General features: G+C 37.9%; 1 protein-coding gene across 21 annotated transcripts in view; it reads left to right on the top strand.

Annotated features, from left to right (window-relative positions):
- Positions 1 to 2,861: 2,861 nt before the first annotated feature.
- LOC122632505 (disintegrin and metalloproteinase domain-containing protein 11) overlaps positions 2,862 to 25,276 on the top strand; it is a 54,128-nt gene continuing 31,713 nt past the window's right edge. For 6 of the 21 annotated variants that reach the window (XM_043819360.1, XM_043819356.1, XM_043819345.1 and 3 more), the window contains exons 1-2: positions 2,862 to 3,117; positions 3,516 to 3,833. In XM_043819360.1, coding sequence (XP_043675295.1) covers positions 3,749 to 3,833 — 85 coding nt within the window. In that variant the 5' untranslated portion in view covers positions 2,862 to 3,117; positions 3,516 to 3,748. The remainder of the gene's footprint in view (positions 3,118 to 3,515; positions 3,834 to 25,276) is intronic. The other 15 variants (XM_043819350.1, XM_043819348.1, XM_043819344.1 and 12 more) reach the window with 4 other exon arrangements.

The raw sequence follows: 25,276 nt of genomic DNA, 5'->3' as shown, positions 1-25,276 counted from the left end.
ATGAAAACTAGGCCGTCGTATCTTGTCCGTACTGAGAAAATAAGAAAAAAAGAAATAAATAAATCATTGATAACGAGGTAGCTGGATTTTACGTAAGGAATATGCGCGCAGCTTGGAATGTTTAAAAAGAAAATGGGTATGGAAATAATCGAGGACTCGTGTACTCCTCAAGTTTTCTTCTTATAAGGACGGTGTATCGTCTTGGGGCGTAAGGAATCGCTTGGTTCACCACGCGAAATGCTTTTCATTAAATAATCCATTGAACGCGGAACGCGCAAAGTGCGCTTCCTCGTGCTCGGCTATGCTCTCTGAGAAGAGTCTTGAAAGTTTTATACGTACTACGTGAAATTCGTACAAAATATCACCACGCTTCGTAGAAATGCCTTTTGTTGCTAACCTACTCGGCCTACAATACGAATTCTTTTGTTTTACCTATCAACGATAATGCAGTACCGAAATAAGTTACAGATAGGAAAGAAAAGAAAGAGAGAGGGGGGGGAGGGAGAGAGAGAAAAAAATTTTGTTAAAGAAAGATACAGAGTAGATATTTTATAACACCTTTTCGACGTTGTTTTTCATCGTACAACTTAGAAAAATAGGATGCCATGCTTCGGTGCTGTCCATGCCAGGATTTTCACAGCGAATCATTTTTTAACCGGTCCACCAAGCGAACTGAGATAATTCAGCCAGCTGTCTTCTGATCCCAATGGAAAACCTTTAAAAACTATAAAAAATGATGCGGAATATAGTGACTCTTCTAGATTTTATGAACGGGCCATTTTTTTTAAACGATCTCCTCGATCTTCTTATCGTCAACTTTGCAAATATAACATAGGAATCCTCTCACTGTGAAAGCCCGATCGAAGGCGTTATTGTTATCAAAGACAAAAATGTGAAGAAAATCAAATAAAGACGTAAAGGAGCAAGAATCCATAATGAATATTTCAACGAGCCCTTTCGATCTATGTAAAATAGACATATAGCTATCCACATACAGGTATATGTATATATCTATATATACCGATGAAGTTCTTCAAAAAGGAGGATGCATTCTTTCTCGAACTCGTGTCGAGCACGAAGCTCCGTCATCGACCTTTGACATATCTAAAAGAAATTATTAGAGCAAAAAATTCTTTGTTCAAACCTCGCAATCGTCTCTCTCTCTCTCTCTCTCTCTCTGTTCTCTCTCTCTCTCTCGTAAGCTTTCGCATGATCAAGAAGGATTCGTTCATAATCGGTAAAAAAGAAACTTTGAGAGAGCGGCGAGTTAATGAAAGAAAGTTATGTAATCGATCGTACACTCAACATATCATTTGCTAATGCGTTATCGAGATGCTTTTCGTATTCTTATATATAGCATGTTGGGATAATGAAAAATACTTGGAAAACATTGAAAATCCTTTTTGAAAAACATTTGCATCCCAATCGGATATATTCGCAGAGCGTAGAGGTATAACGAGAGTATTACTAGGTTTTTATTCGTTATTTTGGTTCTCCTATCGATGCGTACACGGAAAGCTGATTTTATAGGAGATCTGGTGACGTTGGTCATTCACCGTCGAAGTCGACGTCACTATGACGCGCGCGTCATTCTCAGCAACGATAGCTACACACAGACACAGAGAGGAAGGAGAGAGAGAGGGAGAGAGGAAGAGAGAAAGAGCATTATAGGTAGACGACCACAAGCATTCAAGTAGATGTATACTACTATCGGGAAACCTGACATTTCCTTAGGCGATCGAAACTTACGCTTCTAGTTCGGCTCCCACAAGGAGGAGATCCGTTAAACTCTCTCATCTAGGAAAGAAAAAAAAAAAAGAAAGAAAAGAAAGAAGGCAGGACTAGTAAGTTCGAGAGAAAGGTCGAAAATCGGTACCCTGGGAAAAGCTTTATCCTAGCCATCAATCGAATCTAGTGCCACGAGGCAGCAGCCCTGGTACACTGAAATTCCCAGCCGGCTCCTACCACCTCCACAACGACCAAGAGCATCAGTAATAGCAGCATCACCGGGCTGCTGAACTAGGCAGCAGCGCATTAGCAAAACCAGCAGCAGCATCAGCATCAACAGCAGCGGCAGCGGCAGCGGCAGCGGCAGCAGCAGCAGTGGTGGCGGTAGTTCGGGTGGTTGCTCGCATTTTCACGGACAGACTCGGCCGTCTCTCGAGTCGTTGCTCGATGACCGAGTTAGCATCCAACCTGGTTTCGGTCCAGCCCGTGATCCACGTCCCGGCGTATACTCTCCCTCTCTCTCCCTCTTTCCCTCTTTCTCTCTCTTTCTGTTCCTCTATCGAGGAGTGGCGGCGAAGCAGCGCCTCTGGCGTCGGTTTTCGTATCTTAGCGCGATGCCGCGTCTGATTCGTTCCGAAGAAGGAACCGGCACCACCACCACCACTATCGCTACCACCACCACCATCACCAACGTCACTATCGTCACCACCACCGACACCACTACCACCAGCACCAGTACCACCACTGTACCACCGCCACCGCCACTGCCGCCGCCAGGTTATTGATTTGACAGGAATGACGGGAAATGGCGCAGGAATCGATAAGAGGTGGTCCCAAGCTGCTGTCGGTGTGCGGGTCGAGGGGTTGCTCATGGGGAAGGGAAATGCGCGCGGAAGGGAGGAAAAAGAGAAGAGCGAGTGGGATGAAGAACGCGAGAGGGAGGTTGGCGGATAGAGAAGACCTTTTGCTGAAGGGGAAACGCGAAGAGAGAGAAAGCGATAGAGATAGATAGATAGACAGTAAAAGAAAGATGGATAGATAGAAGGAGAGAGAGAGAGAGAGAGAGAGAGAGAGAGAGAGAGAGAAGGGGAGGCAAGGTAGGAGAGGGTGGGGGTGGAGCAGCAGCAGAGAGAGAATATTTTCATACTCCAGACTCCCAGCGTAGGTAGAAGATGGCAGCCGAGGCGTGATTCGAGACCAGGACTTCTTCTCTCTCTCTGGCCGCGCGCGCTAGTAGGGGGTATCTTTTCGTCTCGTAACGCCGAGCGGACGTCCGCGGAAGTAGTACGCTAGCGTGGTGCATTATCGCGTGTCCAGTGTACCAGCTTGCTCGAGAAAATGTCCTAAAAGAGGACCGCCGTCGCCGTGTTACACATCGTTGTCGTGCCGGTTGTTATCGGATAAAGCGCGGGCCTTCCCCCCTCTCTCTTCTTCTCTTTGTCTCTCTTTTTCTCTTTCTCTGTCTCTGTCTGTCTGTCTGTCTGTCTGTCTGTCTGTCTGTCTCTCTCTCTCTCTCTCTCTCTCTCTATCTTTCTATCTATCTATCTATCTATCTATCTATCTTTGTCTTTGTCTCTGTTTCAATCTATATCTACTTCTATCTCCTTCTTTTTCTTTTCTTCTTTAAACATATATAGGTTCATACATATACTATATAAAGCTGCACGTATATATCTCATACATTCTCTCTCTCTCTCTCTCTCTCTCTCTCTCTCTCTCTCTCTCTCTGTCCATTTTTCTTTCTCATCTTCGCCACCAACGTCTCTCTACATCTCTCTGTCTCTCAGTCTCGCGGTCGCAGCTACGCTCTCTCTGGTCTACCGTTCGCACCCGCCAGAGAGCCGTGCACGGTACTACCGCAGCACACACATCGGGTGTTATACTCATGATCCGACCGGCGACCAGGTAGTATCGCTGATTATTATGCGCGACATGAGCAAAACCGGAAGCAGCGCCGTCATCGTAGTGTTTCACGAGCGTCATGTAAAATGGAATTAAACAATGTTGTTAAGACGTAAACATGTTTTGGGTACACTGTGGACTCTTTGTTCTCGTGATTGCCGTACCTGGATTTATTAGCAGCGCCGACAGCACGTCCAAGCGAGGTAAAATCTGCCTGTCTGTCTGCCTGCCTGCCTGCCTGCTTTCTCCCCTTCTTCTTGTTTCTACCTATTTCTGTCTGCATTTTTTTTCACAATTCCGTATAGATATATTACCCTCTGACGTTTGCACGTTCGTCCAATGAAATGAGACTTGGCCCGTATCTCCGCGTTTCTTCGTAGAATCGTTCAATTTCCTACAACCCTGGATTTTTCTCGCGTTTAGCGACCAAGACACTTTTCGTTCAACGATCGACATCTCTTTCTGTCTTTTCTTCGCATTAAAACTTGATAAACGCATTCGAATTTTCTTTTCTTTCTCGTTGGATGACCTGCTTCTGTCATTTTTCATGTTTCTTCGAGTTCAGAGCAAGTAGTATCGAGTTTGTACGTAGCTCGACTCGTTGCCTCGAGACATGTCAGACGCCTTGATGGTATCTTGGATACGTTAACTCGTAAGGCTCGCGGCTCTTGCACGTTTTCCACTTCTCGCGTCGATTAATACCTACACCATCGCAGCCTAGTTTAAGATTTTTATTGCAACTCTTAGTCCGCCATATCACGGTGTTTCTCGACATTGGATATTATTCTACGCCTTATCAATTTACGTCCATTTATCTAATTTTTCTTTTCTCCTTTTTATTTTATCATCGTCGAATCATTACAACTATCGCTTTAGCTCGATCAATCGTTTAACTTTGCGTCAAACGGGCACATTCAAGATCGTAACCAACGATTGCCTGTTGCGGATCATTCGCTACCATTTTCTTCGACGATTCTTATCTTGCCGCTCGTACTGGGACTGCCATCGAGCGAAACCCATTTGCCCTTTTTTTTTTATTCCTTACATATATCCAACGATCGTTTCAATCACAAAGATATTTCTAATAAAATATCAAAGCTAATTTGAGAGAGATCTAAGACTCGTATTCGTTTCGATAAACGTAATCTACATTCGACAAAGTAGTCTTCACAATTTTTTAAGAGGTATTTTAACAGTTAGAATTTTGCATGTTGTAAGATGCACGATAATTGTCGATTTTGTTCATGTTTCTCGATATTGAGTTTTTAATATTAAGTCCTAAGTGAAAGTTAAGGAAGAAATTTAATGATAGGCGTTAATTCGTGAGTAATTTAATTGACGATCGTTATTAGTGTTACTATCTTAAACGTTCGCGCGCGGAAACGCGTAAATATCTAAATATCCCTTATGAAAGATCGAGTGATATTAAAGGAGTCGCGTTCTATATGTATTTTATTCGTAATGTCATTAAACCTCAGACGTCTTTGTCGTAAAGGACGACACAGTGTCCTTAAACGGATGCGATACCACGATATAAAAGACAAGTAGTAGCTTTGAGAACCCGAAGAAAGAGGTACATCCTTTTTACCGTAAATGTGGCTAATAAGTCGTATCGTATTTTTACGAGACGCGATCGTACGATCGAGTATGCACGGGTTAATCGTCGAGCGACTGAAGTCGTTATCGTTTTTACGACAACATAAAACATATTCTGAATGGGAAAAACATTAAGTACCTATCTACGTGCCATTGAAAATACGAAAAATTTTCTTTATTATTCATAATGTTACCATCGACTTCAGGTATTAAATTAATTGTGTGGTTTGCGCCTCGTCAACTGTCACAATGTGTTAAACCGCACGCAAATGCTCCGTATAGAGACGTCGTTGCACGATTATTGTGCATCGATTTTCTCCGATGATGCGTGCGTCCTCCGTGTTCAATGAAACTTTAACGTCTAGTCGAAAATACGATTGATAAGTTTGGCCAAATATAATAGATTGATTAATTTAACGTAACGTCCTTATCTTTCTGTATTTTTTATTTCTCGAGAGTATTCCAGATCATTAATCATCTTATATCTATCGATCGAAAGAACATTTAATATTTCTTCGATTATAGATTTATTATGTCTTTTAAAGAGAAAATTACATTTTATACATTCTTCTATGCATATGTATGGATATGTCGAATGCAAATAAAACATTAAAATCAGACCGTACGAAATGTAGATAGACATGTCAAAATTCAAATGGAAAATCTGTTTAAAGTTCGATAAATAACTTCGCTTATTCGGACGTATGTACATTTTCATTTATCATTAAAGTCATTCGCTCTTTAATCGTTGCATTTTTGTTGCATGTTCTTTGCTCGAAATTTACCTGGTAACAGTTAACCTGATCGTCGATAGAAAATTGAATATTCTTTTTTTTTTTTTTTTTATTAATTTCGATAATTGTAGACGTAATTCGATCTCGATCGATAATTTAAATTCGAAAATGAAATTTCATTTGACCTTCGAATTTTTTTCTTCTTAGTTTCTTTTACGAAGGAAATCGCACGTGGCCTTTATCGTGGAAAAGAAATTCTTAAACGGTAGGCGTAATTCAGGAGATCTTAGGATCTCGAAATCACGTTCTTGGTGCCTCCTGAGAACATGCTTGTTCTCTGTAGGTCAAAATATATAGGCGGAATTTTTCCGGAACACGACAGAGCGGTAGTTATACAGGGCGACACTTACCTAATATGTGCAATTCAAGCTGTACCGAAACGGTAGAATAAAACCGGGACAAAACTCGCGCTTAAGCTCCTTTTTTTCTTTTTTTTCTTTCTTTCTTTCTTTTTTTTTTTATCTGAATACCTTGGTAAGAGAATACGTTATGTGGTAACCTTGGTTCCTACTTGCCACCACTTTCGGATTACAACGTTCTTTAAGTTTAAGAAAAAGTATGCTTGAACGAGTTATTCGCACGTGCTTGGCAAAAATTATATATGTATCCCTTTATATATTCACCAAATACCTACACTTACATTCACACAGACACACGTAGACAGTCATTCCCTTTCGATTTAAGAGATCCTCTTACATCGATTTGTATGTATGCATGTAAATAATGTATGTTGCAGATATTTCCATAAAATCAGCACAGATTTCATTTCTAAATGATGGTACAATTAATTTCATTATATATTCTCTCGTATATCTACATGTAAATTCTTTAACGTTCATTCGATCTACCAAACTGAGTCGAATACGGATGGCTACGTGTCATACCTTTTAGGTATGACAAGCGTATCAGACACTGTTAATCAATGAATCCAATGAATGCCCGGTTTATATCGATTTATGCAATTTGCCAGCTACTATACAACACCTCGTCGATAACACTTGGAAATAATTTTCCAAAGTAGAGAGTTCATTCGACTAAGTCCATGCTTCGCTTGATCGATCGGTTTTATTATTTTCGATAATTCAAATCCTATAGAATTACAGTTTAAATGATATAAAAGTGGGCTGACTTTTTCAATCAGAAACGACTTTCATCGTTAAACAAATTTTATCGTGGGGATAGAAAGGACCTGTCAAACTTCGTACATCGAATCAATCGATTCCTATCCCGCAATTAATCAAGTCGCCCGCCGACAAAATGATGGCCTACGGAAGAGTTTTCAGCATTCTTGTCTCGGGCAAGATCCACGAGATTGAAATGGCAGAGCGCCAGTTCTAATTTATTGGCCTTGTAGGTACTTTTAATACGTGAACTTTTGGCCGGTTTTCTCTTAGAAAAAAAAAAAAAGCGGAACGAGAGTTTGTTTCCCTGGGAAATACAGTGTTTGTCTCGTAGTCGTTGATTTTTTCCTTGTACCTTCAAAAAAATGTAATTAAGGTAAATTCCAACCGTCCCATGCGTTTATGTGGTCCGGGAAAAGGAGAACGGGCGAGAAAGAGAGATAGAGATAGAGAAAGACAGAGAAAGAGAGAAAAAAGAGAAAGAGAAAGAGAGAGGACCGCTCAAAGAGAATCTCATACGTTGTTTTCCCTCGAAACCATAGCCCGTTTGCTGTCTCAGACGTTGGACATAAAGCTGGCATGGCTCCAGCATCGTGATAGCGCTTAAAGATCTCCCTTTAACTAGTTTTCGTAAAATATCAAACGCGACACACAAAAAGCGTTCAGTTAATATCGTTCGTGTTCCTCTCTCTCTCTCTCTCTTTCTCAGGCTCTGTATCTTTCTCAACCTGCCTCCCTCTCTTTCTCACTCTCTCTTTTTCCTTGGCCTTTTCTTCGTTCTTCTTCTTTCCTTTCTTTCCTATATGTGCTCTCGTGTCTTTAACCTCTCGAACACGAAAAGTGGCCGCGAGGCAAAGATGACGCGCCCGATAGAAGGCTCGTATCGATCGCCGTAGCCCATCCATATTAAAGGCCATTTCTTTTGCCGAATCGTTCTTCTTCCGAGTTACCCTTTATTAATCGAATCGTTGATATCTACGAGCGTATATGTGCTCGACGGTGCACAAGGAAAAGCAAATGATAAGCTAAAGTATATTCGTGATCAAACGGGTACGCTTTTATATTTCATATACATATGTTGATAGAAATGTTTGCGTTATGTTCGTTGGCTCGGAAAAATCGTCGTGCATATCTATGACCTTTGCCTTTTCTCTACACGCACCCAAAACTCATCTCGTCGTTTCATCTATAAGTGACATGTCATAATATACATGCAACTGGCGAGACAGTAGCGCTTATGATCAAGCGAATCGATAACAACGTGAATTTCTGACGTAGCCTCATGAAACATGCAAGTATGCTCTTTTACCACTACGATAAGAAATGAAGTCGAGCGTTCTTTTCTCTCTCTCTCTCTCTCTCTCTCTCTCTCTCTCTCTCTCTCTCTCTCTCTCTCTCTCTCTCTCTCTCTCGGTATCATACGTTTACTGACGATTCTCGTGTTTCAATGTCAAAGTTACAAGATAAAGTAATCCACATTTTATCTTCGTACCAACGATGATACTACAATCTAGTTACGTTATCTATCATTATAATCTATAAAGAAAAACAAATGGATATTTAGTAACGAAATTAAATTGAGAAGCGCTCGATAAATCGCAAAGAATAAAAAATAGAGATAAATCGGAGAGATAAATAAACGCTTCGCGTTCACGTTATCCGCGTACGTTTTCTCCTTTTATCCATGCATGATCAGCGATCGACGAGAATTGGAAACGCGAAGGACGGATACGGAACAAGTATATATACATCCGTTCTTCTATTTGCACGGAATATATCATGCATTTTTGTTACCCGAGCAAAAATCCCACAAATGGAGTCTGCCAATACGAAACAGGAGAGAGAACTTAAGAGAGAAAAAAGAGTCGGTATAAGTTATAAATATATTTATTTCGCGCTTGTATTTTCCACTGCGAAATTTATAATGCGAAAAAGTAAATTCGTTATCGTTATATATATAATATCGCTGCACATGATAAATTCAATAAAATATGTATCATGGAAAAGTGTATTTTCCAATTGCTTATAAAATGATATCGTATAAAAAGTATCTTGGCGTATAAAAGTAAATTAAAAAACGAGTATACACATATTTATGTACATATACATATTATTAGTTACATTCAAATACAATGCTAATAACACTGTCTTCCATTTTCTCCGTTAGGAAAAATTCATGTCCTAGCAACCTAGTTTTAAAGACGCGTATGTCGCGAATAATACGTTCGGTGTCTTACATGCTGAGCAAACAACGTATAAGCAAAATACAAAATATCTGCAATATCGATTAATGCACGAGCACGCTCGTAGGAACGAGACAAGCGCGGTAGTTTCGTTCTGCATTTATTTCCGCGCCGCGTATTTCCACCTTCGTAACCTTAAAAAATGGAATAAGAGCATTCACACTGTACATGCATTCGAGATTTCTGAATCATTCGAACACACACACATACATACACTTATATTTACACTTACTCCTCAACTTTTTCTTCTATTTCCATCGTTCTCAAAAAAACAGAATATTCTAATCAAGCATGAGTTCATTGTAATCATGTAAATAACATAAACGAATCCATACGAACCGCACGATTGATTAGTATCGCGTTTCTTCTCACAATCGTACGATATTCCATGATCTCGTGACTTTAGATACGTTAAAGAAAATATTCAAAGATTCTGCGTGACATTCCTCGATTTTTGAAATATTTTCATCGATATCTCTCGCTCTCTCTTCCTCTCTCTCTCTCTCACTTTTTCTCTTTAGTGTGTTCCATGAAATATCAATTCTCTAGTTTCGAATGCAAAATTTCGAGCATCCTCTATCTTAGAAATTCAATGTGGATCATTGAAAAGCAGATTCGAAACTTCTAGTCCCCATCTTCAAACTAGTTCAGAAGAGGCTTGTAGAATCGATCTGACTCTATCAAGTTTCGTTGATAGAATCGAGTCATATGAATTCTTTTAAATAAGATCTTTCAAAAACATCATTCTCGGACTTGATCAATCGTTGTACACGCTTTTACATAAGCAAACACGTATAACACGTTCGTTCGTCCGTTTGTCTGTTCTGAGTTCGAAACAGTAGCGTAATCAGACGATGAATTAGAGCGAAGTAGGATTAACGCTTAGATCAGTCGAATAGGACGTGCGTTGAGCGTCTCCTTGATGCGTATGTGTAGATAATTTCATATGGAACATGATATTAATTATTCGTTGGGTTCAATACAAATATTTGTACGTGCATTTATACATTCATACGTATAATACGAATTTACATACGTATACATGTATATATATGTATGTGTGTCTACGTTCGTATTGTTCGGTAAATATTTTTCATGAAATAATCGATAGTTGCAAATATAATAATAATTCATTTACAAGTGAGAAAACATTTCGTTGTTAACCACGCAACTATTATATCGTGTATCTTTAAATTTTCATTGATCTATAATCTAAAACAAAATATATACGGAGAAAAAAGAAACGCGTAAGAGAGCGTCTCGGATGTTGTAGCAAAATAACTTGCTACAGGCAACGTAATGATGTATGATGCATCTGTTATTATGACATATCGACAAAGCTCTACACATGATAGGCAGAAAAAGAGGGAGAGAGAGAGAGAGAGAGAGAGAGAGAGTGAGCCTCCGTTCTTTTCTTTTACATTTACTCTTTCGATAAAGCTTCTTTTCACTGTAGCATTAAAATACGGGCGCGATCGATGCCAGCTCGGTCTTCGTAATTTAAAGTTATGTCCCAAGTAATCCCGCACCTACTATTTTTAACATGCCGGCTACCTAACGACATCGTTACACGACTCGTCGAGCGTATATACATCGTGCGTACGTATTTACATATGTATATACATACGTACGTACCTCCTCTCTCGTTAGTTTGTTTAAATTGCGACGACTGAAATGCGGAACTTAATAGGATCAAAAGAAATTTTTCGTTCCGTTCTCTACTCTCTCTCTCCCTCTCTCATTTCGTATGTGTGTGTGTATATGTGCGTATGTATCTCTCATTCATCCTGTTTCTACCATAGCGTAAAGAATCCTTCTTATGATTTTCTCGACAATTTCCCTATGATAGATCGTGCATTCTTTCATATTCCAGAAACATGTTTGAAAATTCTTGACGAATGAATTTTGGTGTAAAATGACGGAACTGCTAGTACGAGGAAATCAAGGATAACTCTCCCGCATATCTCTCGAAACGATTAAATTCGCATCCGATAGATCACGACTTTATCCGGCGAAAGCTCTAATCGTTCGTGCCGTAAATGTCACGGAAAGCAAGAGAGAGAGAGAGAGAGAGAGAGAGAGAACTCGGCTTTCCACCAATCGGGATAGATGTTGTATATCTATTCTCTTGCCTCTCTCTCTCTCTCTCTCTCTCTCTCTCTCTCTCTCTCTCTCTCTCTCTCTCTCTGTCTCTCTCTCTGTCTCTTGTAGTCGGTTACAGTACTGACGTTCCAGTCCACTGTCCAATGTGTATCAGTACACTTAACTTACGACGATATATCGCACGAACTGCTCCGGTAGCCCTGCGGTAAACAAAACACTTGCATATCTAGCCAAGTATCCATCATTCGTACGCGCTTTAACGCATATACCTATGTATACTTATACATATATCATAGTAGATTCGCGTATCAATGTACATACGTATATACGTGTGGGAGCAAACACGGTATAAAAGCGACTATGACGTATTTGTACGCGGCCGACAAAACGCAATATCCAGTTAGCAGCCCATATATACGAGTAAGTTTCAGCAAATTGAAATGAATGGGGGATCAAAGAAAGAATTATTAGGCCGGAGGGAGACGAATCGTGTATGTAGATTGAGCTGTCCGTATGCATCCTATCTCTTTGTACAGAAAGAATCCTATCAAAATTCAACGGGAGAATAATGACATATATATATATATATATATATATATATATATATATACATATACACATACATACATATACCTATATAAGAGCAATTTAAATGAAAACATTGGTTTATTTCCCGTGAAAAAAATTACAAGTTTTAAAACAACAAGAGTACTAATCAAAAGGGTTTCCCATAAAATCATTTCTTTCTAATTTTCCTTGTTCGTAGATTAACTCGAAAGATGCTTGATTATTTCGGTTGAAATATTTCAATCTGTAGATATGTCACATTGCAACTCTATCGATTTGGTAGCCACCTTCGCCTGCATCTCTCCCACTTTCTCTCTCTCTCTCCCTCTCCCTCCCTCCTTTCCCACTTTTTTTCTTGCTCAACACGTCTTCGTAGTAGGAAAAGAAAGCTCAAAGAAGTTCGATTAAAAAGCATGCGCTCGGCTACCTTCAAAGCAATATCCCTCTTCTTCTTCGAAAGAATTTTTAATTGATGAGCTTGACATCTCCTGTCGGACGTACAAGAGTTAACGCGACTCTCGACGAGATAATTATGCGGGCGTAATGCGTTCGTCGTGCACGATAAAAATTATATATCCATTTTATAATCAGCAGCATCGTTCTCGTTCTTACGATGGATGGACTCTTCAGACACTGAAGAAAGAAAATCGACTTTAAAAGTCACAAGGAGGACAAGGAAGGAGAATTCGAGGACGTCCATGCTCGAGCATTTAATGAGCAACGGGATTTCTCAAAGGAAGAAGGTTAAAATTGTAATGCTCTAGAAAATTAATGAGTTTTCGACGACTAACGAGCTAACACTCGATGGTAATTGAATTCGATATCGGTGATACGTATTGTTGGCCCTCTTAAAAGGATCTTTGAGAGATGGTGTAGGAACAAACGAGCGACTTGCGTGTAATGAAGTAACCATCAACACTATCAACACAATTAACGAACCCTTTTCTATCGTATCGTCCCTTGATAACTCATCGTTCTTGAATAAGTAAAAGAAAAGGATCGTGCACGTTTAATCATAATTTTTTTTGCTTTCATTTCCTTCTTCTTCTTTTTCTCCTTTTTTTTTTTTCTTTTTTCCTTAATCAACAGTACTCGTCTTAATTAGTCATATATGTGCATATGTGTGTGCGCATGTGTGTGTGTGTGTGTACGTGTACGTGTGTAATAAACCTTAAGGTTATAATAGCCATTAGTGAAGTCTCAATGGAAATCGATAGATTCCATGCGAATGCCTGGGAAGTTTCCTCGTGCATTAAGGAAATTCTAGCCGCGTGTACTCCATTCGGTCGCATTCTTGACCGTCGACAGTCCCTTCCTCTTATCTGATAAATCATAAAGGTATAATAACAATTGTGATTTAAGAGGAAAAAGTAAAGAGTCGCCAAGGTAATAAGTTAACAGGGAGGACCTAGCGATAGTAATGTTTCGAGGTAAAATATAGTCTCGTTTTAACTTCGAATCTTATTCGATCAAACTTCCAGGCTTTCGAAGTTAAACCGAGTTAAACTTTCTACGTTGATTAGATGACTCTTGTGACAACAGTCAGAGAGAAAGAGAGTGAAAAAGAGAAAGGAGATATAATAGAAGCTTCCTCTTCTTCTTCGAAAACTTGGTCCTTTCGATCTCTTTGAAACTTTTCGTCATAGAACGCATACACAATTTTTAACGAATTCTTATAATCATTGTTTTTTCTTCAGAGAATATTCAGAAATAGCCACATACGTGTCTATGTATTTACGTACGTGTTTGTTAACGTGTATATAGATGTATATATATATATATATATATATATATATATATATATACATATATCCCCTAATACGAGATCGAAAGGTCTGCTGTGAAAATTGATAAATCGTAGCACGCGATGGTCGGGATCATAGAAAAATATTGCATTAAAACGTGCGGTCATACACCCACGAAAAAGGAACTGCCACGTTCTAACAAAAAGTTACACACAATCCCGCATCCAATCCCGTCCTACCGTTCGACCCTTCTTGTCGTCCTGACCACTTCAAAAGCATCGCTATCGGTTTCTATTCCTCGGTACGTTCACACGTAAAAGGACGAAGGGCAAATTGCCGCGCGATAGGAGCTCATTTTTCTCAGTTGTCGTTCTCTAAGTCGTCCCTGACGGTTGAAAAATTATATTCGAGTCTGGTTACGTCCGTTCTCATTTCTCTCCGATTGCCGTCTTTCAATCCACCCTTAGAAACACCCTCTCATACTATTTCTCTATCTTCCATATTTTTCCTTTTTGCGAAAAAAAAAAAATAAAGAAAAAAGAACTGTCTGCCTCCATCACGTCGTTACGCGTGTGCGTGTTCGTCCGCATCGCGTCTGCGTTTACGTCTGCGTTTACGTCTGCGTGTACGTCTACGTTTGCGTATATTGCCTGCGTAACGTGCCAAGTCCTCACCTAATTGTAAGTCGCGTGCCAATCGTGACTAAGCTTCTCTATCAAAACATTTCCTTCCCTTCAACCAAGAAAAAGAATTAGATTCTGTCTCGAACACTCCGCAACATGCACGCTTCGATAAATTAACGTCAAAGATCAAATAGCAGTTTCACGATATTGAAGAAATTCTTTTCTTTTATTATCCAACAATCTGGAACTTATTAAATCGTTTGAATTGCATTCTCACTATGGTTAACTTGATGGAATTTCATTTCGTGCCTGCTAATATAATATGAATTTTATTAGTAGAACATCCGAGAATTTCATTCATATATAATCGAGAGAAAAAACAAACAAGAGAGAAAGAGAAAGGAACGTGAATAGAACAAAGACAAAATAAGGCAGAATTTTATTAGATATTAACGATCGTTATCGAGAAATACCGCTGGAAAGCCATTATAAATGAAGCACCAACAGAATGGTATTATATTGATTAATGAAATTTTCTGACACAAAATAGATCGAAAAAGAGATAACCATCGATATGCGTTCGTTTATGAATTATTTAGTTTTATAAAAGGCGATAACACCTCATGGGTGAAAAAGTTGAAATCAACGATGTCAAGTTTCGAAATAAAGAAAATGGGGATATTGATAATCGAAGAAAAACTTTGTAGTCAACGACGAATGAAGACAAAGCCGAAGGTAAGAGAAGAAACCAAGAGGGATGAACGACCTAGTGAGGACAATGGAGTAAAGAAAAAGAAGAAAAAGAAGAAGATGAAGGAGGCTAAGAAGGGTAGTACTCGAGCGTGGTATTTGTTTTAGAATTCCTACGCTTTACCGGTGTTCAAAATGGCAAAGCGTTTGAAATCTGAAACGAATGCGCGCAAATCTTCATCCGGAACGTAAAGAACGCGTAAAATGAGAGGAGAAAAGAGAAAAAAGAAAATAGAGAAAAAGAAGTGGAGAAATAAACGCAGGAAAGAGAAGGCCTCCGGCTCTAGGCCGTTTCGCGTGCTAACAGAGAAAGTGAGCCACTTAGGCACGATTAATCATTCTTCTAGCTACCCCTAAGAATTATTCAAGGGTAGCGTGTCCCTATCCCATATTCCGTCACAAATGTTCTTCTCTACCTCCTATAAACGCAAAGATTCGTGCTTAACGTTACGACATTTTGTCCAAGAATCATCAACCTGTTGGGTTCCTTGCGTGCTTACCCTTACCTCACGCAAAATACATTTACATATATACGTATCCTATCGTAATGGGAAAAAATGTATGCTTAGAAGACTACCATGACGTTGATTATATGTTTAACATGACGTGACCAACCTTTTCCCCACGATTAATCTTCAATTTCTTTGCTTTCGAACGAATCTCCATTCTTTTTTCGATGTAAAATTTTCTTAACGATTCATCTTTTTCAACGCGATCAAACGTAAATCCAATAGAATAATTATATCGATTAGTTCATTGACGAACCTCTATTATCTTTTTCTTGTCTTTTTCTTTTTCTTTTCTTTTCTTTCCTTTTTCTTTTTCTTGTCTTTATAGAAGGAAAGAATTTTACCCCGGAGCTTCTTCATTTTTCTCGATTAAATTCTCCTTCCGCTTGCTAATTTTGACAAATACGAAAGAGCCTTTATCTCTCGAAGTGTCTACGATTTACTGCTTGTTATTACACGGGACAAAGGATTAATAAGTCGTTAACTATGATGATACTTGATCCTGACTTATAGGTACTTTATAGGAACTTAGAAATTAACTCATAGGAAAATCCATCGAACGAACCTGATACCGTTCAGTTGGCTCTCCATTTTTCGAGATTATTTTAAGCTCGCGTTAATAGGAATATTTTTTAATTATCGAGGAAAATTATTACTTGCGAATTTTTAAGGGGGAAAAAAAGCTACATGAAATCGCGATCAACATAGTAAGTTCGGAGTTTTAATTATACTCGCAATTATAGATTTCTAGTTTACGAAGAAATGAAAGAGAGGTAGAGAGAAAGAGAGAGATAAAGAGAGAGAGAGAGAGAGAGAGAAAGAGGGAGAGAGAAAAGAATTATTTTTCTGAATCATTAATTCTCTATTTTAACCATCTCATTAACCATCTCATCCTCTCTTACGAATATGCACTTCTATATTTACAAGCAGATTGCCGCGCTTCACTGATAAACGTAGAAAGTAAATAGTCCTGACAAATACGAAGGACGACTAAATCCAATAGACTAGTACAGTTCAAAGAGAAAACTACCTTCGTTTCCTTCGGAGTTTCTGATTGCATATTTATTTGATTTTATTTTCTCTCCCACGACTTTTTCCTTTCTCTTTCTTTTTCTCTTCTTCTCTCTCTCTCTGTCTCTCTCTCTCTCTGTCTTTCTCTCTCTCTCTCTCTCTCTCTCTCTCTCTCTCTCTCTCTCTCTCTCTCTCTCTCTGTTTATCTTATCATCTTTCGAGCAGAATGTTAGCAGAACAAATCTCGAATCAAGATCCTACCCAAAAGAAAAAGGTTTAAAAAGGAAGACGCTGAAGCATCGAGAACTCTCCTAAAGGTGGAATAAAAGGAAAAGACTGTAATGGATTCTTGGAAAGACCTTAATCGTTCGCATTTTTATGTCTTTCGAGGTGAACAGCTAAAAAGAGAAAGGAAGATCAAAAATTATATCACGATTTTGAAGTTTAAAATAAAATTTCTCTCTCTCTATTTCTCTCTTTTTCCTTCTTCTTTGTCTTAAAAGAAACGAGGAGAATATTTTGCGGTAGGAAAAGCGCCGGGCTCGAACATGGTCTCATATTTCCCTTCAACATTTCCTCGGTGCTTACGTGACGGAAATACACGTCGCTCGCGAAATGAGCCGTGCGAAAAGGGAAGACATCTTTGCTCGGTGACCCACGCTACAGCATCCGACAACATACGACAAGGTGCAAGAGAAAAAGAGAGAGAAGGAGTACGCGTTGTACATTCCCGATAAACTTTATGAAATATACCAAGGAAATCTAAACTAGTTCGCTAATTGAAACGCGATACGTTGAGAAAAAGTTTCGTTTTTTGGAAATATCTTTCCGCTAGATAAATAAAATAGCGAGAGACAGGAACAAATTAAATAAAGGAGATCGTTGCATGTCTGTAGATACGTACAGTGAGCCCTAACAAGTATTCGTACGCTCGTTATAATTTTCTATAAATAAATATTCTTTTTTATATTGTATGATATACAATTTAGGTATATATATATATATATTTCTTTTTTTAATTAATTCGTACAATATTACAAATCTTATATATCTTAGCTATTAAAAAAAAAAAAAAACAATAAGAAAATATAAAAATATAAATGATTCATACGAAAGTATAAGTAATGCTATACATATTTCAATATCGATGGGTATAAAAAACTGATTAGTATAAGGAGATTGATTGTCCTTTCGAAAAGAGTTATTTTACTCTGAAAATCTCTAATATACACATTAATGAACAATAATTTTCTCAAATGATAGGTTAACAACTCGTTTGCCACTGAACTTTGTATTTCTTAAAGAAAATCAAACAACATGAATAATTTAGATAGAAATTTACAAGTTTCAATCCTTTTTGACCGCCAAAATGTTATCTAAATATTCTATTGTGCTGAACTTTGGGAATTTGCATTTGCTTTTGTTAAAATCTAAAAGTATCTGAATCACGATTCCTCTGAAGCCATGAATATTTCGAAACAACAAAGAGAACACCATGGTTTTTGTTTTCATTAATATACTTCTTCTCTTGAAATATAGTACTTCAAATATTTCAAAGTGGATTCGAAAGAAAATTATTATAGATCAAGTTTATTTGAGATTGTTATAGGACGAGAAAAACATTGCGTGAAACATACATGTGCATCAATAGAAGAGGAAATATAACATTCTGTAAAAAAAAAAAAAAAAAAAAAGAAAGAAAGAAAAAAAAACTACATTGTTGGGATAATAGAAAGTTCTTATAACAGAAAATTCGGATAGTGGAACTTTCAGATAATGGATGTTGGAATAATAGAGATTCTACTGCATTGTTAAAGATGGTCAAAGAATAGGCGAAAAAAAAAGAAAAACATAGTTATACAATATTGCATTAAATAAAGTTAAAATTGAACCATATACCAATAATTTCTGATATACGATTCTTTCTTAAATAATACAAAAATAATCAAAATATCTATCCGAATTTATTGAAATGCGTTCGAAGGAAATAAGTTGATGCTTTAAAAATGTCTATGTTACAAAATAAGAATCGATATGAATTCATTGAAAAAGTTGAAAATTTTAATTGAAATTATATATATATATATCTATTTATCTATTTCAATAGTCTCTAATAACGAAATATAGCCAAATAGAACAAATAAGATACGTTGAAATAAAAGAAAAAAAGAAAAAAGAACTACTGTATTACGTTTACGGGAAATCGAATACCAATGAAATCGTTAGCTTTACGAAAAACGAGAGGTAGATAGATAGACGGATAGATAGATAGATAGAAATAGAGATAAAGATAAAAATAGAGAAGGAAAAAGAAAAAGAGAAAGAGAGAGGGTCGGAAAACAAAAAGGGACCGAACAAAATAGAGGATCCAGTAATGGTAAAGTATCAAGATGCGCGCATACACATAGAAAGCTCCATAGATGTTTTGTCGTCGAGCTTGATGAAAAAGAGCAAGGACGTGATGCTACATCGAATGCGTAGAAAAGAAAATCTCAAATTGAAGTCGGGTTTGCGATAGTCACATGTAAATCGTGCCATGTTAATCGTTCTGCTCCTATCGGTTTCCAATTTTTTTGAAATTTCAGAGTGAGAAATATAAAAGAGAGCTTCACTAATTTGCAAACGAGTGAAAAGGAATAAAAAGAAAAAGAAAAAAAAAAAACCGTCGTCGACTCGTTCACGAATGGAAAAGAAAAAGAAAAAGATAAAGGAAAAAAAAAAGAAACAGGGGAAAAAAGAAAGAGAAAAGAAAAATAAAATGAGAACGATGAGATCCTGTTTGCTCACGTCAATCGGATCAATTACAAAAAAGCAAACGTTACGACAAATGAAATACTTCCAAAGTCTTTCCGTTTTTTTCGATCGGATTGTAAAAGAAAAGCCATTGTTAAACTACGAGGCATAGGGTATGAGGCGAAACGCGGCTGCAATTTAACGTTACTCGATGGTGAACATGTACGAAAGAGCGAGTTTCTATTTGCGCGAAAAATCCTGATACAACTGCGTTGACGCATTGGCTTTTTGTATACTTTCTATCGAACGAACACGTTAATCTGGAAACTACAATGTTGCATTGGAACTATCCTCGTCATTCAATCGTTTAAAATCGAATACCTTTATGTAGCTCGATTATCGTGAAAATTGCTGAACACATATTACATATTTAGATATACACAATATGTATATGTATACGATCGATCAAAACTTTCTAAGTATAAGAGAAATTCTTATTGGAGATATTGAAAATTAATTATCTTTATTCGAATGACATTGAACTAAGTTCTTTTTCTTTTTTCTCTTCAGATCGTAAATTAATTCCTAGATATGTAATTTTACAAATTTAAGAGAGACGAAAAAAGAAATTAGCCTAGAAAAATTTATCGAACAAGTGTGATCGATTTGTAAAATCATTTAGATCCTTTTTTCGTTGTTAATATCCTGTAGCTTTATCGATAATCTTTCGTCCTATATATTTACGAAAATTGAGGATATTTAATAAAAATACATTGCTCCCTTCTCGCAAAATCTATCTATCGATCTTTCTATCTATTTCAAAGTTTAAAGTATGAAATACATGAATAGAGGAAGAAAAACAGATTTGAGCATAAGGGTCGAGGGAAAAAATTAAAAGAAATAAAAAAGAAAAAAAAAAAGAAAAAACAATAAGAAAAAAATAATAATAATAAAAAAAAAAAATAAAGCCAGACGAGGGAACGGAGCGTAGACGAACACAGAATTTGAAAAATTAATATTATAAAGTTGAGCGAAATAAATAACTGCGGGGCGGTGGCCGAGGATAGCGCTTTGTTTTCTCCTTGAACTCGAGCCCGTTTTCCAGACCCTCTTTACTCTGCCATTAGAAAGCGTTTCTATGCCGGTGTTCAGGATAAATAGTTTGCACGAGAGAAAAGGTTTTCCGCGCCGGTAATTTATCTCGAACGTACGAAGCTCCATTAAGAAGAGATAGAGAAGCTTCGAGCGTACCGACTCCAGGGAGAGAGAGAGAGAGAGAGAGAGAGAGAGAGAGAGAGAGAGAGAGAGACAGACAGACAGACAGACAGACAGACAGAGAGAGAGAAAGAGAGAGAGAGAGAAAGAGAGAGAAAGATCTTTCTGAATCTACGAAAGGTCGCTGCCGGTTTGGGATTACTATCGCGTCGAACTATCTCTGCTTTCTACGATATTTTTTCGCTTAAAGATAAATAAGTAAGGAGAGAAAGAGAAAATGAGAAAAAGAGAAAAGAAAAAGGGAAAAAAAGAACGGGAAAACGCGAAAAACAAAGATGAAACTGTAAGGAATAAAAGAGAAGCAAAGGAGAAGAAACATGAATGAAGCTTTCTCGTTTATATTATACACAGATTTAAGAAATAATTCTCCTAGATGTCGACGTGAAGAATATATGTATGGTATGTATGTATGTATGCATATATGTATGTATATGTATAGAAGAAAATTCGCAGTGTCCGTTAGATCGTCCTGTCCTCGTAACTTCTGAATTTCTTCCGATTCGCTACCCTTCACTCGAGTCGTTTCGCCAACTTAAATTGCATTGTTCGAGAAGTAAATCAAACGGCATCTGTCGTCGCATTCTCGTGCATATCCGACGACTTCTGTCGTAGTAAAGTCAAATTATAACGATGCTCGGACGCCAGAGAATAAAATTTTGTTTTTGAATATTCATAAAGTGCATGGTTATAATCCGGTCTTCCCATAACGAAGATCCATAGGAAAGAGATGAGATTGTTTTCTAAGAGGTTGCACATTTTTCATTCGTTGATTCTGATTAAAACGAAAAGTACGGAAAGCCAACTAAGAAATAGAAAAAAAAAAAAAGGAAGAACATATTTCGAGAGACTTTTAACGAACGCAAACTAACATCTCGTTAACGCGTCGACAAACGATTATTCACGTTCGTTTCGATCAGACGAATTTCTAAAAGTCCGAACGTCGATTATCAAGCGCCGAACGGCAACTAAACTTTGTCATTAATTAACGAGAATTTAATACACCTGTAAGTGGTAAATTTCTGTCAGTCCCACCGGCTGATCGATCGTTCACCTAACGGTCTCGCTTCAATTAATAATTTACCCCCGGCGGAGATATAACTGTAGTTCAATTACCATTCAACCGAGTTTCACCCGTTGATCATAGAATAATTTCAGTCAGCGATGCGAGCAAACGGACGAGCGACTATTAATTGTACGTTGGTGAAACTTACGTAGATACACGTACACTAGTACCTCGTACAAGCTTAGTTTCGAACTTTTCGCGATCCATCACTTTGCTACCGGCTTTGAACCATCGGTCACGATTAAATATATCTGTGAATTAAAGCCTTCGTCTTGTCTGTTACGTGTGTGTATGTGCGCATACGTATGTATATATGTAAAAGAGAGAGAGAGAGAGAGAGAGAGAGGGAGAGAAAGAGAAAAGAGAGATGTAAGAGGGACTGACTACGTACCGACCGTAACTACTTTTGTGAAGCGAACTCTGCCCTCGAACGTAGGAACGATCCGTGACATCGCTTATAACGAGAACCTTCATTAGCCGGATAAAATTACCGTGTACGTAGACAAATTTTCTTTCACGCTTTCATCCATGAAAACAAAAAATTACTATTCCTCGTTGCAAGCAGATGCGGCTCAGAAAGAAAGAGGGATAGAGAGAGAAAGAGAGAGAAAGAGAGATAAAGCTTTCTATCCGCCGACGAATCGTGAAAAATCCCGAGGAAAGGCATCTCGTTACGTGTACGAGAAAACCCGTTACCCTCGAAGATCGTGAGGTTCGTTCACTAGGGCGTTTCCTTGAATATATATATATATATACACACACACACGATTCTTTTTCCTACCTAGTTCATTTTTATGACAAATTTATTCAATTAAAAAAATTATAGTATTTTACGACCGATAATAAATCGTGTATTTGTACGATGTCGAATACGCAATTTACCATATTTTTCTTTTTTCTTTTCTTTTTTCAAATATCTCCCATGTTGATTTTATTATATATTTTAACCGATCGTACTTTACCACATTTTATGTATTTTAATTTGCATATTCGTACACGGTAAACATCAAATGGGATTGTGTAACTAATAACACAATAGTAGAAATTAATTTCGATATAACAAAAGAGCTTCGTCGTAAATTGCCCGACCAATTTTTAATCATTTCCAATCGAGAAAAAGCATTTAAGGTGTTTTTGTTTCGTGTGTGCCAAACACAAAAAATCGCGATATAGAATTTCATTTAGCTCGTCGTAAAACTATCGATTTTCGTGGTGACTTTCGGAGGACTATAAAATTATCAGATACCGTCACGCTAAACTTTTCGAAAGACGACCGTTGTTACATTATAAGCTACGTAACGTCGTTTCTATGTCATCATGTAGGTAAATAAGGATCGTAAAAGTCTGCCGTTTTTTCAGTAAGGAGTACCACTATAAAAAATGTCAAGTCGCAACGCAGCGGGAAAGAATTTAAAGTTTTTTTAACGACATCGCCGTAAAACTCACCGTTGTCGGGAGCATTTTAACCGAAATATTTCAATTTCGTATCTCGTGTTTTTCGCCATTCTGACGGAGAAGCTGCGTCCATGTTCACAGAAAACATATCCGTCTCCAATGTCGCGTACACTATCCGGGCTTTCAAGTTTTTGAAGCTTTTGAGGCGAACGCATTAATAAATCTTTCTTTTGGTCTCTCTCGTAGACTTTTTCTTTTCTCTCTGTCTCTCTCTCTCTCTCTCTCTTTGTTTCTCTCTTCATTTCTTAAATTTCATCAATCTCAAAAATTCAGTTTCGGCGACAAAAGTCGCGACGATATTCGACGAGATCGTGAATGGGACATCGAATGAAATCGAACGTAATTCCGAAGATAAAACGGTCTTTCAGCAAGCAATCGGACGATAGAATCGATCGCAAGCACTTTCGTCATTCGCGGAAATCATAAATTCCGCTTTCGTGACTTGGCAGCTGCGACAAAGAGCATCGAATCTACAAACGTCGTGAGCTCCGTAAATTCCCTTCACACGTACACTTACGTAGGTATCTATCTTGACGCTTATGCATACGTACGTAGATAAGGTGTAAGTATGTAGATAAATGGATATAGATAGGTACGTATGTAGGTAGTAGTATCTGTTATTTTCCAATAATATATCTTCCCTGTCGTGATTCTTTAGATTCATCTTTTTCACCGCTAATAACCGCTAAAGTAACCGCACGTTGAAGGGGCAGCTAGCCAAATGATAATTTTGTAAGATCAAAAGTGTTGTTTTGTCAACTGCGTATCTACCTCAGAGCAAAACGTGTCAGTCTAATTAGACATAGGTTAAATACCGGCCAGAGTTCAAGTACACAATTTAGTCTAGTACTTGTTTCATTCCCTACTTAAATCCCTTTGTAACTTCATACGCTTTTCCAAAAATCGCTATAAAACGTATCACTCGACTCGTAAAATATCAAAAACTTAAAGGACGTGTAACGAATAATCTTACGCAGTTAAGACGTTCCTTGTCTTTCTTGTTTTTTTCTTTTTTTTTTTTTTTTTTTTTTCCATCGAGAAAATAAAAAAGATTAACGTTCATGCTTCGGCCGCGATAACGATATCCAAATTCGATGTTTCACCGTTATTATCTGTTAAGACGACCGCTTGAACCCCCTACACAGGTATCTTTAAACCAATAGACTATTTTGGGCGAGCCATTGACAAAACCGAACGGTTCGTGAAACGGGTAGATCGAGTCTCTTTATAAATAGTTACAGGCGAGACGTTAATAACGTTTGGAACTCGTAGAATTTTCATAACGAATAAGATAGCATGAAATATATATCGGAGTATTCACCTTTCGTTGGTTTATTCTTATTAGAAGGGAGATGGAAAAGTGCATTTCGTGAATAGGAAATAGTAATAAAATAGTTGCAGGAAGGTTATTTCCTCCTTCGTGTACATCTTTAGCGTATACTGTCAAGTTTCCTTCGCGCAGAAGCCGACAAAACGCATTGGGACGTCCGTCCGTGAGCGGATGTGACTACTGCAAGAGAAGGAAGGATGTAACAAGAGAGAGAAAGAGAGAAATAGAAATAGAAAGATAGAGAGAGAGAGAGAGAGAGAGAGAGAAAGATGGAGTATCTTTGCTCGAATATGTTCCCACTCCATCGCTAGATTACGCAGAACGATAATGCAAAGGATTGTGTTGCTAAAGCGATTCGAATAAGCAAACTGTAGAGAGGGGCGCAACGCGATGGCCTCGAAGGTCAACGTTCTCGCTCGTAAAGGAACGATCCATCGGATTATCGATCCGTAAGAGAACATTCGGTGTGTATCCGAATGACTCGCTCAATAAAGATACCAATCTAAACGGATCCCACGATTATACGATTTCTAAGAGAGCCTCTCCCAGGTAGAGAAGAGATCCTGGAGAAAATGCTCCGAAGAGAAACGGATGATTTTTCGAGCTTGGGATTACACTTGCAATCGGCTTATATCAAACGGTGCAAGAAATCGGTTCTAAAATATATCTATCCTCGCGAAGTTTTTCCAACCGTAGAGACACTTTGGGATAACAGAAGAAAAAGGAAG

The sequence above is a fragment of the Vespula pensylvanica genome, chromosome 10 (assembly GCF_014466175.1).
Source record: "Vespula pensylvanica isolate Volc-1 chromosome 10, ASM1446617v1, whole genome shotgun sequence".
Lineage (NCBI taxonomy): Eukaryota > Metazoa > Arthropoda > Insecta > Hymenoptera > Vespidae > Vespula > Vespula pensylvanica.
The sequence above is the reverse complement of the archived record's forward strand: the minus strand, read 5'-3'. Positions and strand labels throughout refer to the sequence as shown.